Source organism: Spinacia oleracea, chromosome 2 (genome assembly GCF_020520425.1).
Source record: "Spinacia oleracea cultivar Varoflay chromosome 2, BTI_SOV_V1, whole genome shotgun sequence".
Lineage (NCBI taxonomy): Eukaryota > Viridiplantae > Streptophyta > Magnoliopsida > Caryophyllales > Amaranthaceae > Spinacia > Spinacia oleracea.
The window spans coordinates 108,243,430-108,263,323 of NC_079488.1; the positions used below are offsets into that span (position 1 = coordinate 108,243,430).

Here is a 19,894-nt window from a genome sequence, read left to right on the forward strand (position 1 = left end):
ACCACCCAACATTCCTTAGGGGAACAACAAAAAGGAATGGAGGGAGTAGTACATGGGAAAAGTGGAATATAGTACATGGGAAAAGTTTTCAATTCAATTTTAATTAATATAGTACATAAAAAAGTGAGGACCTTAGTAGCCAAAATTAGAAACAGGAAGATAATGAAGTGATTTTTTTAAAAAAAAAACATATAAGGTGATTATTTTAAAAAGTTGAACTTTAAAAGGTGGTTTTATCCAAAAAAAAAATCCTAAAAAAATCACAAAATTGAACATTGACAATACGTATCACAAAATTGAACAAGCCACAACTTAACTTTTTATTTATCAAAGCATTCTTTTTAGCACATCGAACTCCACATTTTCCTAATTAATTTAAATTTATTTAAAAATATTACGGAGTATGTTGTTATTAGAACGTTGGAAAAGCCAGACGCTACCGAACCAAATATCTCCTCTTTTTCAAACTCTCACTCAAATCAAAATCTTGCGTATTTCATCAAACCTTTTTTTGTCGAAACCTTCTCACTCCAAACTCGCCTGAACCTTTTTCTTCTCTTTTCCGTCAATCAAATCCAATCCCCAAAGGAAAGCCAGCTACTCCACCGCCGCCGCCGCCGCTATGGATGAAAATTCAAAGATTGTCGATGGTGGCGCTGCTAAAACATCCGCCCAAGATTCCGCCGCAACAAACTCTAACCCTAATTCCGATGTCACTACTGCCAATTCAAACTCCGCTGCTGATGCTGGTGCTACCGTCGCCGTCGATGGCGACGGCAGATCGGATGGTGCTTCTCTCTCTCGGCAGTCTTCTAGAACTCCGTTCACCAACCTTAGTCAAGTCGATGCTGACCTCGCTCTTGCCCGCACTTTACAGGAGCAGGTAATTCCTCAATCACTTTCCATTCTTTGTAGTATAAGATTGGCGCTATTATGTTGTTGTTGTTAGAGCAGTAATTTTTATATAGTTTTAGTCACGAATTCACAATTGTATGAGCTGCTTCTGTGTGTTAATATATTAGGGATTCTTTTTGTATTTTAATTGTTGATTGAAGCTTAATTTATATACAGTACTTTATTTAGCGAATTTCTGTCTTATCTGTCTTGGGGAACTTGAACACAATAACACAAGTTTCAACTCAAACTGGAGGGAGGGAAATTAAAACTTCCTAAGATACTGTTAATCTGATGAAATGAAAAGAAATTTCATAGGTTGGGTTGCATGTGATAGGTGTTATGGGTTATGGAAACAAGGTTGTTGAATCTAGGTTATTGTGTGCATCAAATTGAAAAAGAAAGGGGAAACACAGCAAAATAGGGGAAAAGAAGGAAAGTCAAATGAGAAAGAAAAGAAGGGGAGAAAGCAGGAAAAACGATGTGTAGGACATAAGAAATTTGGGTGATGTGGTTGGTGAACCTCCTTGGCAATAGAATCGTGTGGCTTGTGAATGAGATGTCGGAGAGAGGGCGAATGGTACTGGGGGGTAACTTTCCCACTGCTCTAGCAGTAGCAGTTACTAACTGACAAAACATAACAATTGCACACCATCTACCAACCATTGGGCATGTATATTTATCTATGGACTTGATGCGCGCTTAAGCTTATATTGCTTTATTATTATTATTCTAGAAAAACTTGCCCCCCTTCCATTCTTCCCTCCTTCCCCTCCCCCCTCTGTTCTTTAGCACCGGCCTATAGCCAGCCCTGGTAATGATAAAGAGAATGCAATCCCCAAGAATGCGCATTGCATGAATTTGGTTGTTTTACTTAGTTTTTTTGCGATTTGTTATTGAGCAGGAAAGGGCATACATGATGCTAAGCATGAATGGGGGTGGCGGCGGTGTTGGTTTTGGAAGGTGGGAGACTGGAATATATATTCCTGATGATGATGATGATGACTTTGGTGACTCCCATGATCATGAATATGATGAAGAAGATGAAGACGATGACGATGATGAGGAGAATGAAGAGTATATTGAAAATTATGATGAGGGTGAGGATGCGTTCGACATTCAGGCTCATGATGATTCTGGTGATGACGATGAACCTAATGTTGAACTTGATCCTAGTGCGTATCCTGATGATGAGTCATATGCGAGGGCCTTACAGGATGCTGAAGAGAGGGAAATGGCTGCTAGATTGTTAGCTATGGCTGGCATAACTGAACGTAAGTGTAGTCTGAATACGAGTTCAGAATTAGTAGTTTCCATGCTAATGTATCACATGATTAGTAAATGCTGTATTGCCACTGTCTGATGGTTGCAGGAGAAATAGTAGATGTGGAGGAGCATGAGGATCACGGGGATCATGGGGATCATTCTCAGGTAGTGCTACTCTTTTCAATGTTTTTTTCATGGTTAGCTGTTGTTTGAAGACGCATTAGACAGCTCAATTTTTTTCTGATGCATTTTCATGGGTTAAAGAGAAGTGAATATAATATCAAACCGCAATCACATAAAGTACTGTTACTATGCCTTCTGTAAATTGAATATGCTTTAAAAGAATAATACAGCTTGACAATTTATGCTTGTATATGTTCAATGTGAAAATGTATTCTTTCCTCTTTGACATAATTTTTCTTTTTGTATTATTATTTTTTCCTAGCAGTAGTTTCTATATATATTCTTTTGTATGCAACTTCTTTCCAAGTAGCTTAGTTTATGAAGATATAGACAAGCTGCGGACATAATGTTTTTACTTGCTTCGACTTGATTGTTTGAAATGAACATTCAAGGGCTCCCAAGTGTTTGTAAAATCTAAACCATGGCAATTTATTGTTGTATTGTCAAAAGCCGCACAGTATCTTTATATATATGCAACAGCCTTTTGCTGGTTGCCTTCTTACTGGTCTCCGTGTCTATTTTCAATTGAGATACTTCTTGTTATAATGTCCATTTCCAATGGAGCCAATGATTCATTTGTTCTTTTGGCTGTGGGATGTAATCGACTAAATCAAAATGGCTCTTAAAACCTCTTCGCTTCCTTTCCATGAAGCAGAAGATGGTCGTCCCGTTGTCGTCCCGTTATCGCTTTTGGGTCAATTGGAAACAACCTCTCTGCAATTGCTGGGTAAGGTTGCATACGTCCGACCTCCCTTACCCCGCTTCTTGCGGGAGCCTCTTTGATGCAATGGGGTAATGATAATAATAATATGCTTCTTGTTATAATGGCGACTCCTGTTCTCACTTTAGGTTTCTTTGTCTGTGTTGAGGACTTAGTTCCCTCTTTCATAGTGGATAAGGTGCAGATCTTTTATGGCTTGTTTTATCTTTTGTTGTGCCAAATCATGTCATCACTTCAATAGTTCAATGCCTCCAACAAGGTTCTTATGGTTCACATGGAAAGAATAGTTATATAACTCCATTGACCTTAGAGTCAACTGACTTGCCTACTACTTCAGAGTAAACAAGAACATGTGATTTAGTCCGTTATCCAAGTTTGATTTTTTTTTTTTTTTCTATTAAAGACTCTTTCAATATTGTTGAGAAAGAAACAGGATCTCCTGTTAATCCTGCTATACCTTAAACACGAGACCAATTTAATGGTTTAAGTGTTTTTACTTTTTTTAATGGGTTAAGTATCTTTATATTCATCTTCTTGCTGATTCTTCTTTGGGATAACAGCCTTCGGAAAGACAACTTGATTTGTGAAGTATATAAATGTGTCTCATTTATATAAATACGTCTTGAAACTTAAATGTGGCTACGGTGCTGATACGTAAGTGGACACTTTGGCTCGGAGAGCCACTATTTCTGTGTAAGCGGATTCCTGCCACCTGGAATGTGTAACTTGGAAAACTGTTTGTTTAATGCCTGCCACCTGATACTTTTGCATATTAGCTTATTGAAATTTGGTACCCTCGACCTGTTGCTTCATGAACTTTTCACGTTTTTGTTGTCTTAAATTCCTAAGTTCTTCTCTGGTCCTTTCTTGGCCTGCCTGAAATATGTGAGTCTTTATTTCTTATGTTTTCAGGATACGTGGGAGGAGGTTGATCCTGATGAACTTTCCTATGAGGTAATTCTGGTATTTTCAGAATACATGTTCAATATTTAAGTTTTGCATTATGTGATGAGCTTTTGTATGAGGTTGTTCTCAGGGAGCTTTCTTATTAGGTAAATCAGGTAATTGTATTCGAACTAATGACGCTCAATTAAACTTTGACAGGAACTGCTTGCTCTGGGTGATGTAGTTGGTACAGAGAGTAGAGGATTATCAGCTGATACAATTGCATCGCTGCCCTCGACAAATTATAAATCTCAAAACAATAATGAAACCGAGGCTGATACGTAAGTGGATACAAGTAGGTTTCTATTCTGAAGACTTCTATCATATATTGATGTCTTTCCTTTGCTGCTGTTGCAGTTGCGTCATTTGCCGGTTAGACTATGAGGATGGTGATGGATTGACCACACTTCCTTGCAAGCATCTCTACCATTCAGATTGCATAAATAATTGGTTGAAAATTAAAAAGGTGAGGAAGCACTGGGCACGTATTATCTGATATTCAGTATGAAATGATGATTTTCTGTTACATTCACCTTCTACTTGTTCAAACTTCCGGGATATATTACTTGAGTAATTGTGTGTGTTTGACTGTTAATCTTGTGAGATGGCTGCTTTATTTAACAAAAAACAGCATGCGTCCGGGCCTCCTTGATCCTGCCAACAGCAGGATACATTCTTGGTGGTTTCGGACTCGTTGTGAATTTGACAAAGTCATGCGTAGTATCCGCCTATTTGTCAGTCCTGGGATAATTTTCTTTCTTTCTTACTGACCCTTGCAACGAGACTAGTTGTTCTCCCTGATTCTCAAGTTATTGGCTTTCTCATTTTAAAGTAGCTGATCAGTTTATAACTTTATATACTAATATATGTAAATTACGTTTAGCATAGTCTTGTGCAGCAGACCCGTGAGTGATTAGGACAGTGGATTCCGTGTTATTGTTATGTAGATCCTATGCATACTGTATTGGTTTTTGTTATTCCTGTGCCCTATATTGGAATTGCTACCCTGTTCCAATTAGTGCTTTAGATCAAGTGCTAGCACCTTTTTTGCCCTTTGTGATTTGTGATGCATGTGCTTTTTGCATTTTGCACTAGCTAAGATGAAGTGACCTTGTTTGGAGACTCTTGAGTACTGTTATGCTTTAAGGCACGTTGTAAAGTTGATGCCAAGAAAGTACAACGTGCATTTTGAAATTGTGTGTCACATTTGACTTTTGGTGGTCAAAAGCTCGTTGATGTTGTTATTAATTTGTCAAATATTGTATTATGTTGTCGAATTATCATCTCTAGATTTAACGTCACGATTTTTTTTGCAAGTCTTTTTTGTAAATTCAACTAGTTATGTACTTATGTTGATAGAAACAACTATTGGAAATGGAAAGCTTCTCAAATAGATCAAAACCTTGGTGCAATATTAATTTAGAATTTTGATAGAAATCAATTATTGGAAATGCTAAAGCTTCTCAAAACCTTGATGCAATATTAAATTAGAATAGACTTCACATCTGACCTACTCTGTATAATGTTTTTTTTTTTGTACTACATACTGTTGCATTCTTTTAATGATTGCTGAGAAATGATTTTGGCTCCCGATTTTTTTTTTAGCACTTATTTTTTATCTTTTTTTTATCTTTTTTTCTCAGGGACTAAGTTGCTAGCCATTGAATTCTAATGTTTGCTTATTATCCCTTGTCCTTATTGATGCAGGCTTGTCCTGTTTGCAGCACAGAGGTTTCAACGTCTCAAAATAGCTAATGAAGGGATGGATGATACTTTGGTGTATATTACATTCTACATGAAATTGCTGATTAAAAGCCATAGATCTGGTTCTCGTGCTTTTTCTTCTGTCACCTGTTGTATCTGTTCTTGAATAATTCATTATTCCCAATTCGAGAATGGAATGCCTTCTTTGTCTCATTTTTCCCTTGCTGAAGTAAAATAGTAGCGCCTTTTGCTTTTTGACTAAGGAAGCAGGTTTCCAGAAGTTTAAAAAGATAGTTAGTTAACCAATTTTGATGTGATGTGGCGTTCTGTATTTGACCCTGGCATATGCTACGGTGCAATTGTTGCACAAAACTGAAAGTCGTGACTCGTGGCCTGAACATGATCCACCCTTGGTACAAGAGGCGTCATTTTTACTAAATTGACCCTTAAGCTCTGAAAAAGTGGAAAAGGATGATACTGTATACGTCTTGAAAGTCAAATTGCTGGAAGCGAAATTTGTATGGCTTTTACCACCCCTTGTGCTGTGTCAATTCCCTTCATTGTAGGTTATGTAGAAATGAGTAAAAACAGCCCTGTAAAAATACCAATGAATGGCTTGGCGTATGGTTAAAAACTTAAAATTAGACGTGGTTATTGGACAGGGTAGCTCAATGATTATAGATTTATAGGGTTTTGTTGGACAAGGTTAATAATAAGGCCAAACTTATAACCCAATAATTTTGAAAACAAAAATAGTTATGATATAAAAACTTATATGGATAGCTTTGTATTCACTTGTGTATGGTTTTTTTTTCCTTTTCATTTTCCCTTGTTCGTTTATTGACCCTCCCACTATCTGCCTGCAACCCGTTTTGACCCACTAAATCGACTCTTTCATTACCCGGCCCGATTTCAACTCGCACCGATCCTGACCAGACCCGCCCAATAACCATACCTAGTTGAAATCGAGGACTTGTGATGGTAGGTCACATGTTCTAATCCCCACTCCCACATTTGTCTTTGTCTTGGCCTTGGCTAAAAAACAATGGCGTATAAATGCACTATTGAACTGTTTTTCAACAATAATCATTATCATCATTATAATTATCCCATTGCCTCAAAAAAGCTCCCGCAAGAAGCGGAGTATGGGGGGTCGGACGTATACAACCTTACCACTGCAATTGAAGAGAGGTTGTCTCCAATTGACCCAAAAGGGATAACGGAACGACAACTAACCGACCATCTTCTACTTCATGGAAAGGAAGCGAACAAATTTAAGAGCCATTTTGATTTAGTCCATCACATCCCACAGCCAACAAATGAATCTTTGGCTCCAATTGTTTTTGAACAATATAAAAGAAAATCACCTCAACTACCATCCTCTACCACCCTGCTTGGACTTGAAGAGCCATAACCAAACTCGTATTTTCCGTATTCATGGAAAATACATTACAGCCTTCTCTATTATATCTCTAATCCTCTGAAATGTCAAATATGTGAAAGACTTCAGCAGTTTTGAATGAAAGTGGCAGAGAGAAAACATTAGCATCTCAATCTGTAAATCTCCTTACAAGACCCTATACTGTGCATTGTGCTCGTGTGTCTCTTGTGTGCAGAAGGTACATTGGACAATACAACCATCTATTCACAAGCAAGCAATAGTAGATGATATCCCGAACTTTATTGCAACAATCGTTCAACCTTTGCCTTTTCCAGTTTTAAACTATATACATTGCAAGACGAATTCACAAGATGCTCGGGATAGTAGATAAACATACAACTCCCACGGAAATGACAAATCCTGGGTTAATGCCGTGGTGATCCAAGGTCGGAGTAAAGCAAGCACCCCAAATTTTTTCCTCGGACTCAAGTGAGAAGGAATGGTCGATATCAAATACAGTATACTCCGTATCATCAATGAATATTTATCATAGAGGCAAAGATGTACTGTGATGGCAAGTTAACCCTTTCCTTGGCTTTCAAGGGACAATTACCCTTGCTTGTGGGAAGGAAAGGAAAATGAAGCGTCAAGCAAGGCGTACAATCATGCTGGAAAATCCCATTGCTCTCTCACATATTGCAAAATCAGAAAATTGATTCCACCTCCAATATATCTTCTTGAAATCATATTTCTTGAAATCCCTGTGGTAGTTCCCTGCTAGGATGGTAAGAAGCGAGAGATCAGTCAATTAGAAGTATTTGGAGGCTACAAGTCAATGAAGTCATCACAATAACAGTGAAAATGCAAGGACATAGTGTATTACCCTTCGTGATGCTTTAATGAAATTTAATATACTACTCATAACAACAAGACACGTCTTTTTTTTAGGGAGCTCATTTCCTAGGAAACTCAACAGTTAAGCGTGTTGTCTGGGAGAAATCTTGGGATGGGTGACCTCCTGAGAAGTTCTTGTGTTGGTTCGGGAGGACTTGTGTTACACATATAATGATAACATAAGGTAATTAGGAGCTGTAGGGAACATATGATCTTACATGGTGTGGCAACAATCTAGGGAGGGATATGAGTTTTCCTCTTAAATTTATTGCCACATCACCTTATAAAATGTCCTCTTGGATAAACATAATAATTCGCAAGGAGATGTGGGTTATGACAATCAGTTCATCACAGGATTAGGGAAAACAAAACTTATTTTGGGGCAAACATGCACACATAATCACCTAGGCATATTCTTAAGACCCTGCCCAAACCTCAACCCTCACGTTTTTTGGGGTCTAGTATTTGCGGGCCAGGTTCTTAGGAGTAGGGGGGGGGGGGAGGTAAGGGAAACTCTAGACCTCTAGGATCTAAAGTAAGACTCTTACCAAGTGCGCCAAGCCTTGCTTGGTAGGCATACTCTTTACTTGAGGTATGCATAGTCGAATAGACAGCAGAAAGCAGCTCATGTAGTCTGGGGGAAATCACACTTTCTGATATATCATGTTTATGAAAATGATGCTGTCACATAAGTCTATTCAATAATTCAAAGATATATAAGATTGTAGTCCATGAGCATAATATATGTGCCTTAAATTGTGGTCATTGTAGAATCAAGGATCTCCAAAACTGGCAAGTCAAATACTCAAATTAACCAAGCACATACAGTCTGAAAAGCCTTTTTGGTGAACACAGGTCTCTAGTTTGATAATAAGTATGATCAATGAACTAGCCATGAAGCCTCATAAACTCGTTTCCATGTTACTAGGAAATTAATGTGGCATCATCTATTCTCAATATCTTTCCCCACCCCTTTTGAGAAACGAAAGGGCCTTAGCCAGTTCGGATGGTTCTCTGCAACTCGAGAACCAAGGCAGATATTATGAATTTATGATAGACTCTGAAGTGACTAGATTGAAAAGAAGTTGACCACAGAAAGTGACATACTAGCAAGTATCCATAAATTAAGCTATAGTGTAAACAAATTAAGTAATGACTAATGAACCATCTAGCAGTGACATAGTTCTCCAACCACTAACCCTAAGACCCTAATGAACTGAACTGAACATGATTGTATTGAATTTCATTGGTCATGTCCTTCATATTCACAGATGTTGCTGATCTTACTTTATCTCAGTGATATCTCAACAATACATAAGATATCTTCTAGTATCAAGTAAGAAATAAAAGATTTTAAAAAAAGTGAGCTAGTCCTTGAAGCTATGATTAGAGACTGGAATAAAAGAATCATGAGAATGTACTTGAAAAATAACAGGCAAAAGTAGTAATTGATACAACAACCTAAAAGTACCACAGTTCAAATCCTTCACAAATTAAACAAAACTACAAAGGGAAAAAAACCAGGTCTATGATGGCTTTGATGTGCTGGACAATAGATAGATTGCAGAGAGAAAGGATAAATCATTGAAGTATATACAGAAACACAGAAAAAGTAGTCTCCAAATGCAAGAAGATAACATACGAGTGACAGAGAGCACTTAATTTAAGTATTTTTTGTCAGTCAAAAAATCATTCATGGTCTTTAGTTTTGACTTTCAAATATGTTTAAAGCTCCTATCCAAGCATGTGCAACAAAAATTAAGTTCGTATACTGTAGTGTGCAGACACCTATATCAAGTGAACATAAAATGATTTAAGAGTGATGTCATGTCAGCATGCCCATAGTATCTAGGATTGCAGAACAGAAATCTTCAAATTATCAGCCAGGGAGATTTCATAGTGAAAATTCAACACAAACGAAAGGAATATAGCAGCAAGTGTACCTGTATTGGTGATGGCCTTATGGCAATACTCGCAGTCAATACAGTAGATTCCAACTTCCAAGTGATGACTGAAGTCATCACTTGGAAGTTGAAGAGTCTTACAACCTTCTATGCGTAAGATGAATTGATCGATCCGAAGTTCATAGTTCTCATAGCATGAAGCTTTCATACTTCTCACAACATGAAGCTTTCATACTTCTCATAGCATGAAGCTTTCACACTCCTCATAGCATGAAGCTTTCATTATCCGTTTCATCAAGTTCTCCGCATGAGAGACAATAATGCTCATGCCTCATGGTCTTAGCTTTTTCTTTTGATGAAGTATTGGCTTAACCTCATGCATCAACTTCCAATCAAATAACGGCCTTTATCCAGCTTCAGTCTTCGCCTCAAATCAAGGAACTTCCGAGATGCCACATTCAGCAAGGAGAGTTTTAACATTGCAAGAAGTAGAAGGATCACCACACAGTTTGGTAATTGCATTTCTTACAACTGCATAATTCTTGTCTAATGGGTTTGGAAACATTTTTTTTTCAACAATCTTTTTCAATATGTCCAAAGCCAAGACATGGTTCTTTTTCAACAAAAACGAATCCAACAAGGCCATGTAAACAAAATTGTCAGCACTCATTTCCCTTTTCTCCATTTCATGGAGATAAGACAGTGCCGTATCTGGCATGCCATTCTTGGAGAGGCCAGTGATTAAAGCCATGAAAGAAATTCTGTTGGGGCAACACGCTTTTACCTCCATTTGATTCCAAAGCATAAGCGCATCATCAGGTTGCCCAGCATTGCATAACCCATCTATCAATGTCGTATAGGTTATGACACTAGGTTCCCTGTCTTCCACAGTCATTTTGGAATAGCAAACCATAGCTTGATCTATATTACCAATCTTGCACCATCCATCAATAAGAGAGTTATAGGTTACAGTTGATGGGACAAGCCCCTGAGCCAGCATCTCTTTCACCATGTTCTCAGCTTCTGACATTCTATTAGCTTTACAGAGGCCATTGATTAAAATGTTATAAGCAACTACATCAGGTCTGTAACCTCGGGAATATATATTATGAAACAACTCCAGAGCACGGTCAACTTCCTGAAGTTTGAAAAACCCATCAATAGCAGCAGAATATGGAACTAAATGTGGAACAAGACTTTCTTCAACCATTTTAGCAAGGAAACTAGAAGCTTCCACTGCTCTCCCATGTTTACACAGCTCTTTGACAAGTGTGGTGGAATTCTTTATCCATGGTTCGTGCCGGTAATTACACATCTCTTTCACTATACTTGTAGCTCCGATGACATCCCCTTTTCTACAAAAATACCCGTATATGGAGTTATAGGTGAAATGGGTTGGCTCAATCCCCAACTGCTTCATCTCTTCCAAAAGGTGAACACTGTCAATTACCCTATCAGCATTGCATAAAGCATCAATCAAATTATTGAACAGTAATGTATCCTTTTGACAGCCGAATTCATCCATAGCTCCAAAGAGCTGTAGTGCTTCGTCCAATCTACCGTTTTGGCATAGAACGTTAATAACAATACTAAAAGTAGATGAATCCAAGCAATTAATTCCTTTAAGCTTGAAAAACTTCTCTAACCTGCTATCACACTGAGGTTTGTCCTCCATCATCATTCTCACCAACTCAAGAGCTCTATCAATGCAACCAATGTGAACAAGGCCCTCCAAAACAGAATTATAAAGCAATTTCACCGTATCATTATCAAGACTATCTCCGTTTTCCTCAAGTAATTGCGCCATCATCTCTTCTTCATTGGCAGATGATAGAAGCTTCTTGAGTATACCAATATCAGGAGCAATCCCTGAAGTTTTCATCCCTGAAAATAAATGCAGAGCTCTTTGAGGCCTTTTAAGTTTACAAAGACCTCCAATCAGCACATCATAGACACCAATATCAGCACAAAACCCTGATCCACGCATTTTGTCAAATAGTTGAAGAGCCTTATCAACTTTGGAATTAGATACAAACCCATGTATTAATACATAAAATGTCTTCTCATTCAATCTCAAATTGCAATCTTCCATCTTCTCAATCAACTCAAACGCCCTATCCACTTCTCCCCACTTACTGAAAGACACAACTAAGATAGACAACACATGAGAGTCAACCCAACCCCTTTCAAGCATTTGGTGGAAAACAACCAGAGCTTTGTCAAACTCCCTAGAATTGCAGTAAACCTGCAGAAGTGGAGTCATTGTATACTTATCAACAATCCACCCAAAACTCCGCATTTCATCCAACCTCTTCTCAGCTTGAACACATGAGCTCGATTTAGCTATAGTCTCTAACAAACAATTATAGCTATAATTATTAGGAACACAAAGACCCATTTGCCTAACATGATCAAACAACACATTAGCTTCTTCCATCAATCCCACACTCCCTAAACACCTAACAAAAAAACCCAATGCCCCAGGAGTCATAAAACAACGAGAATCAATTAATTCCAAATATAAACTTTTCATTGGAGCATTTCGTCGAGCACCTGATAGGATTGAAGCCATAGCATTAAAAGTATAGCAATTATGAAAGTAACCTTTCTGGGTTTTAGCCCATGTGAAGAACCTGTATGCCACTTTCCAATTCCTGATCCCTTTCAGCACGGCCTCAACGATTTCCCGGGTGAGTCCGCAACCGAGTTGACTCAGTTCTTGGTTGTTAGCCTCAAAAGTGTTCTGGGTGAAAATTGAAATCAGCCTATCAACTACCCTTATGGAATCAGGAGAGAGATTAGCATTGTAGGGTTTGGAGCTAATTTGTCTGCTGAATGATGGGATTGAAGACGAATTTGTGGTGAAATGAGCATTAGAAAAGTGGAAGAGTTGAGTTGAAGTGTAAGAATTGATGAACTCCATTGATTTTTGGAGGGCAAATTGATTTGTGGCGAATGCTCGTATTGCGGCGGCGACGACGACGGAGCTTCGAGGATTGTAATGGCGTCGCATTTTGGGAGAACATTCATATCAATCAACGTCACTGCCGCGCAAATCTTCTTTGAAACCTTTTGTCTCAGGTAAACAGCAAGAACAAAGAACGTCTTAAGTGTGACTTGCTGAGTACTGACTTTAGCCTTTAGGCCGTTGGAGGTTGGAAATAAGTAGTGTACAAATGTGAAACTAATTAAGTGCACCCTGGTGCACCGTGTATTCAAGTGTATTTTTATGTTAATTTGTGTTTTTTTCACATTTTATCTTTACATGTAAGGAGAAAATATGAGAGAAATGTGCGATATACCTGCACCCGAGTGTATGTAATATGCTCTAGTGCAAATGAGCTGATTGAACAATTCGCGAACGATTTTAGTCAATGCTAGGTCAAATATCGTTAATTAAGAAAATTAGCAAGGTAGAGCAAATATTTAAGGCTCGTTTGCTAAACGAGCTTTACTCGAACACCACCGTGTTCGACTCGTTAGTGTTCACGAACGTCTCGTTTATAACTCATTTGCAACCCTAGAAATAGTGGTGTACTTTTCAAGAGCTTACCGGGTTCGTGAACAATTCAAGCTCGATTCGAAAATTCATGACCCTGGCACAACAACGTGGGCTTGTGAAGTTCGTGAACAAGCTTGACTCGTGAATTGGTCATTTTCTTTTTAAATATTTTATTTTACAATGTATAATATGAGTATATAGCTTAAACTAATACGAAGTATATTAAAACTATCACTATGATTTGAAAAAAAAAGTAAAAAGATTAGCACAAAATTTTCCGAAAAAACCTACTAGTGTAGCGCTTGTCCACAAGATTTTTTAAGCGTTTGGGGTTGGAAGTCTTCCTTCGTTTCTCGGGGTGTCGAGCCTTAATGGTTCTAATTCTGGGGAAAAAAAGTGGACCCTCATTACGGAGGAAGTCTCCGAAATAGTAGGTATTTAGATGATGCCCATTGGGGCGGATTCGGGTAATAGTGGCTCGGGGGGTTGGGAAAAGTATCTCATAGCGATCGCTAATTCTTTTGTCATGGGCAAAGTTCTTTCAATTTTTTTTTCTTGAAAAGCCGCTATAAGAATGACCATGTCTTTATTTTCCGATCGCCTGGAAGGGGCAAAAGGGGGTCTTCTTCGCCTTCCACCTAAGTTGCGGAGGAAAAAATAATTCATTGAGATTAAAGTTGTCAAAACAATGAGTCATGATTTTCAAAATCAAGTTCAGTTTTATATAGGTTTATAGTAATTAAGTTGAACTTGAAAAAAATACTCTGTAGTAAGTTGAACTCGAAGTTCTAAAGTCGATAAAGCTCAAGACTCGGCTTGAGTTTGAAGTGGAGTATAACTAACTAAGCTTGAACAACCTAATTAAGCTTTGTCTCGGCTTGCCTGACTATCACCCCTAGTTGGGACATTTAGAATATTTTCTCTGTTTCTGAAAGCGTAGTAAATGAATTATATATTTTATTTGGTCGTTGCGAAATAAATGTAACAATTTTTTTTTAGTTTCTACCGTATTCGGCTAGTGGACTAATCTCTCGCGGGAGTTTGCATGGTACTTACTACTCCGTACCTCGATTGGAAGCCCTCACATCTAATGTTTTTTCCATACCCAACACTCGAACCTAGACTGTAGTTAAGGAATAAAAGCTCTTTAACCACTCACGCAATGTCAGCCAGTCACGCCAACCTCTGTCCATTCATAATTACGGAGTATACATGAGTACTCCAGTACTTTATACTTCCTCCATTTTTTTTTAATTGCACCATCTGGGATTTCACGCTTGCCAATGCACTATTTTAACTACTAGTATCTCTCATTATACATTTTAAAAAATTATAAAAATTTGATAATTTGAAAGTATATTTCGAGACGAATCTAACAAGATCCCACATGAGTATATTTTTCCTTACATATAAATCACAAAAAATAACTATATAAGAATAAGAGAATAGTGCTAAAACCAAGATGGTGCAATTATAAAAAAACGGAGGAAGTATTTTGTTATTTCTCCTCCTGCACTTTTTATCCATTACAACTGTTTTTTCCAACCCAAATATAGTAGTTGATCTTTATTGCTAACCAAATTTTCTAAAATTAAATGAGAACCATAGATACAACTACATCGCCAGAAAACAAATCAACCAAAAATAGAGTTTATCTAAAAAAAGCTCCACAAATTTAGGAACTTTTTGAAGGAGATTATAAATTGTTTAAAAATGATAACATAATAGGTTACGTCCTGCAATAATTCAAGTTAAAGGGTCAATCAAAAATTTGGGAAAATAACTCAAAGGGAAAAGTGAATGATTGTACCAAGTTTTAATTAGCTTGGATAAAAAGTTTACTTTCCTTTCATGAGCGTTCCCGTATTTATTTTACTTTTAAACTCGTAATTATGGCAGGAGGAGTAATTGTAAGCGGGGGTGGTAGACAATATGAAGGTCGTGTTACCGGCTTTGTTATTATTACGTGCCTGGTGGCCGCCACCGGCGGTCTAATTTTCGGGTATGATATCGGAATTTCCGGTGGTGTGACATCTATGGATATTTTCTTAGAGAAGTTTTTCCCTTCGGTGTACAGAGCCGAAAAAATGGCCACGGGCGAAAACCAATATTGTAAATTCAATAACGAGTTGCTAACGTTGTTCACGTCCTCTCTTTACATGGCAGCCCTAATTGCATCTTTCATTGCATCTAAAGTAACCAAAGCTTTTGGAAGAAAAATTTCTATGCTTTTTGGAGGATTAGTCTTCCTAGGTGGTGCACTTCTTAATGCATTTGCTCAAAACGTTCAAATGCTTATTGTTGGTCGTATCTTACTTGGTATAGGCATTGGTTTTAGTAACCAGGTAAATTTTAACTTGATTACTTTTTATTTTCTGCACAAATTTAAACATTAAAATATTATTGATGCAAAAAAAATTTAAAATATAAAATGAGACAAAATACAATGACGTATTACATTATAGATTTATAGCATTTGTTTTTAGGATTGTCATGATACTCCCTTAGACCCTAAAAGATTGTTCCCCGTCTTTATCTTTTAGTTTGTATATTTAATATTGCTCCATGTCCTATTCTGCGACGTAACATAGTCTCACAAATATTATGTACCTTTTTCTTATCTCATGCATGTACAAAAAGAAAAATAAAGGTCAGGTTTGACAATGAGTTGTTAGCTGGTTTGACTAGTTGGTAGCTATTAGATGTTTGTATAATTGGTTGAACTTGTTGTTTGTGTAAAGTATTTGTAGTTATTACTATAATATTTAATGTGTAAAATAAACGTTAAATAACATTGACAAACGAGGAAGTACAAATACATATCAGATATGTATGGGGAAATACATATCAGAACAAAAGACAAAATAGGAAAAATGACAAAAAGAAATTAAATGGTACGGAGTACTTTTCTAAACACAAATGGTACTTTTTTTTTACAAAATGGTATTTTTTTACAGAATGGTATTTTTTTTACATGAATGATACTTCCTTTTTTGTCTTTTAGTTGATATGTGTGTTTCCACACATATCAGATGTGCGAAAAAACAAACCCTTGACAAACTAGGTCGTTACCCACTTTCCCTAATCAAACAAGAAAGCTCATTTTAAAAAAGCACAACATAGCTAGGAGCGTTTTTGTTTGATTAGAGAAAATTAGTACTCCCATCTAAAAAACGAGAATGAGACAAACAAAAAGGGACAGGCGGTGGAAAGTACTATGTGGTAAGTACTATGTGTTACATATATACTTCTATAACACCATGATGCTAATTTACAATGTACATAAAATTGCCTTGCAGTCGATACCAATCTATCTATCAGAAATGGCACCACCACAAATCAGAGGAGCACTCAACATAGGCTTCCAAATGGCTATAACAGTCGGCATTTTAGCTGCAAATCTAATCAACTACTTCGCATTAAGCATGGGTGAAAAAGGATGGAGACTAGCCCTAGGACTCGCCGGCGTCCCCGCCATAGTCATCACTTTAGGAGCTCTAATCTTACCTGACACCCCAAACTCACTCATTGACAGAGGCCACCCAGAACAAGCCAGAGAATTGTTGATGAAAATCCGAGGAACCGAAAACGTTAAAGAAGAATTTGAAGACATTCTTGATGCATATGAGAAATCCAAACAAGTTGAAGAACCATGGACTAATATTATGCAACGACATAATAGACCTCAACTTACTTTTGCTGTTATTATCCCTTTTTTCCAGCAGTTTACTGGGATTAATGTGATTATGTTTTATGCTCCTGTGTTGTTTAAGACGATTGGGTTTGGTAATCATGCTTCTCTTATGTCTTCTGTGATTACTGGAGCTGTTAATGTGGGTGCTACTGTTGTTTCGATTATTTGTGTTGATCGGTTTGGGCGTAGGGCTTTGTTTATTCAAGGTGGGCTTCAGATGATCATCACTCAGGTATACTTTTACATTCTCTTCTAAGTCCTAATAAACTTATTACAACATTTTCACAATATGTAGCATAACAACATATATACAAGTGTTACAGGATTCTATCCTAAAAGGTTACAAGTCTAAAATCAATTGATAATCGGTGGAGTAGCAAACCAGACTTGTATATGTGTTGGGGGAAGTCAATTTTCTTTCTATTAATCAACGTGGGACAACTTACTACAATATTTTCATAGTAGCAATGCCCGACCACATAAATCCTCAAACCAATTGATAATAGGCGGAGTAGCCAACCTGACTTGTACATATGCTTGGTCAAAGGGCCATTTTACTTTCTCATATATATTCAACGTGGGCCTCGACCGAACTTGGCAGCATTTTTGAAATTTTCGGGCCGACCCTTTACAAGAGGGCTTGGCATGGGTTGTGCTCGTTCAGACCCACAAAATGTTGGTTCGGCCCGAAGTCCGACTCACAACCATCTTAACATATAAGCACAATCCTGCAAGGGCACGAAGTATTGAACCGCATTTTTTTGTGAAAAAAAAACACGGCACAACTAATCACGTTAGATTTTGTAATTTAGGCTTATGCATGACGGTCCGGTCCGAGGGCATGTGGGCCTGGGACGGACCTGTTCGCATTTTGAACTTTTTGACTCGGCCCGTCCCAGCCTGTTACAAATGTGTTTGCCGTGGGTAGAACCCTTAGGCCCACATCCATCTTTACATATAAACCCCGCAAAATTGCATCATAAAACCAATTGATAATAGGTGAAATAGTACTGTAGCCAGCCAGACTTGTATATATGTTAGGTCAATGTTCTTTCTCTCATTGGAATGGGGGACTACTAGTCCCTTGTGATGATGCTAATTATCTTACTCATTGATTATTTGTAGGTGATTATTGGTGTAGTCCTCGGCATGAAATTCGGAGTCTCGGGAACAGGATCAATAGACAAAACAGACGCCAACATTCTCGTGGCACTAATATGCATCTACGTTGCAGCATTTGCATGGTCATGGGGTCCATTAGGATGGTTAGTCCCTAGTGAAATTTTCCCTTTGGAAACTCGATCAGCAGGTCAAAGTATCAACGTATCAGTCAACATGTTATTCACCTTCATTATCGCACAATGTTTCCTTCATATGTTGTGTGTCATGAAGTTCGGCCTCTTCTTCTTCTTCGCCGGATTCGTTGTCATCATGACGACCACCATCTTCTTCTTCTTGCCTGAGACTAAGAATATTCCTATTGAAGAAATGTATGGTGTGTGGAAAGCACATTGGTTCTGGGAAAGATTCATCCCTGATAGCTTGGTTGGCCGTAATACTAATAAGAATTCTGAAAGATGCTAAAATAATGGTTAATAACTTAATATGGTTAATGGGAAAAACCCGAAACTAGTAGAAACAACACAAATACAAAAACATGTACAAATCATATGGTTGATTTTGATTTAATTCAATTTCTAAGTTATTTTACTTGTGTTCAGCCTCTTTTATTTTCTTTTTTTAGAATAGTATTACAACAAGAGCATCATCAACCATAACATATACGGAGTATAGCACTGGTTAAATCAGTTGAATACGACATACCGTTATGAGAATAAACATACTTCCTCCATTTCAGAAAAAACCGCAATACTGTACTTTTAGTTTTGTAACTATTTATACACCTAATTTGAGTCATTTGACCATTATTTTTTTTACTAATTTATTAAAAGCATATGTTATCAAGTAAAATGTTAATGAATTGAATTAATTTATACTTTCATAATATTAAAATGGACATTTTGTTTTACCACCTAAAAAAGTCAAAGTGTTGTAATTTTTTTAAAACAACGAAAATACTCAATCTGTGCATTTCATAAAATCAAAAAGTTGGTCATATAAACATATCATGACTCAACTCAAAAAGTTACATAACATAACAAATTGTTTCCCCATCGGCCAAATAATGATTTATTAAGATTTGGTTGTGTAGAATTAAAAAGAGGGTCAATTGTATTTTTATATAAGAGTAAAGTTGTACTCCTATGAACTTTTATGACAATGGGACAATCTTTTAGGAATAAAAAATGATAAATGAGGCAAACAAAAAGAGACAGATGGAGTAAAAGCTTCGTCAATAAAAACCCAATCAAATAAGAAAAAGGAATGAAGATTGAAAAACTTGTGAATTAATCATGAACAAGTAAAATATGAAGTCCAACTTAAAAAGGACATGTCTCGTGATTTGATAATTTATTTAACGTGATTCCCGTTGGAGGTGAGGTAGCAGTAATAGTCGGATTCGGGTCGAATTTGTCAAATTTGCACAAATCCACATGCGACAGGGCCAGGTCAAATGTTCACTATTTCGGATTTAAGTCGAATTTTTTCATCAGTTCGAGTCGGACTTGGATTGAATTCGAGTCGGACTTGGATTGAATTCAGAAGAATCCCCTAGCGCGCAAATCAAAGTAGACAACTAGATATGAATAGAGCTGTCAAAAACCGATCCGATCCGAAAATCCGACCTGAACAGACCGAACCCGTAACCGACCATGACCCAAAATTTTGGTAAAGCAGGTAACCC

General features: G+C 37.3%; 3 protein-coding genes across 5 annotated transcripts; 2 read left to right on the forward strand and 1 right to left on the reverse strand.

The window, feature by feature from the left end:
- The first annotated feature begins 421 nt into the window (after positions 1-421).
- Positions 422-5,926, forward strand: LOC110782166 (E3 ubiquitin ligase BIG BROTHER-related). The gene is made up of 7 exons (XM_021986281.2): positions 422-883; positions 1,799-2,168; positions 2,267-2,325; positions 3,977-4,018; positions 4,169-4,290; positions 4,367-4,475; positions 5,717-5,926. Exons 1-7 carry the CDS (start codon positions 623-625, stop codon positions 5,762-5,764), a joined length of 1,011 nt encoding a protein of 336 aa, XP_021841973.1. The 5' UTR covers positions 422-622; the 3' UTR covers positions 5,765-5,926.
- Positions 5,927-7,372: 1,446 nt separating this feature from the next.
- On the reverse strand, positions 7,373-13,060 carry LOC110782165 (putative pentatricopeptide repeat-containing protein At5g08310, mitochondrial). Of its 3 annotated transcripts, XM_056837739.1 has the most exons (3): positions 11,539-13,055; positions 9,932-11,448; positions 7,373-7,868 (listed from the first exon to the last, which is right to left on the reverse strand). In XM_056837739.1, the coding sequence occupies exons 1-2, from the start codon at positions 12,903-12,905 to the stop codon at positions 10,326-10,328; spliced, it is 2,490 nt and encodes an 829-aa protein (XP_056693717.1). In that variant the 5' UTR covers positions 12,906-13,055; the 3' UTR covers positions 7,373-7,868; positions 9,932-10,325. The 3 variants fall into 3 exon arrangements, with proteins under 3 accessions (XP_056693717.1, XP_021841971.2, XP_021841972.2); XM_021986279.2 differs by having other exon boundaries at positions 9,932-13,060; XM_021986280.2 differs by having other exon boundaries at positions 7,373-7,871; positions 9,932-13,053.
- Positions 13,061-15,126: 2,066 nt separating this feature from the next.
- Positions 15,127-19,014, forward strand: LOC110781981 (sugar transport protein 10-like). The gene is made up of 3 exons (XM_021986025.2): positions 15,127-15,739; positions 16,694-17,320; positions 18,214-19,014. Exons 1-3 carry the CDS (start codon positions 15,287-15,289, stop codon positions 18,670-18,672), a joined length of 1,539 nt encoding a protein of 512 aa, XP_021841717.1. The 5' UTR covers positions 15,127-15,286; the 3' UTR covers positions 18,673-19,014.
- Positions 19,015-19,894: the final 880 nt, after the last annotated feature.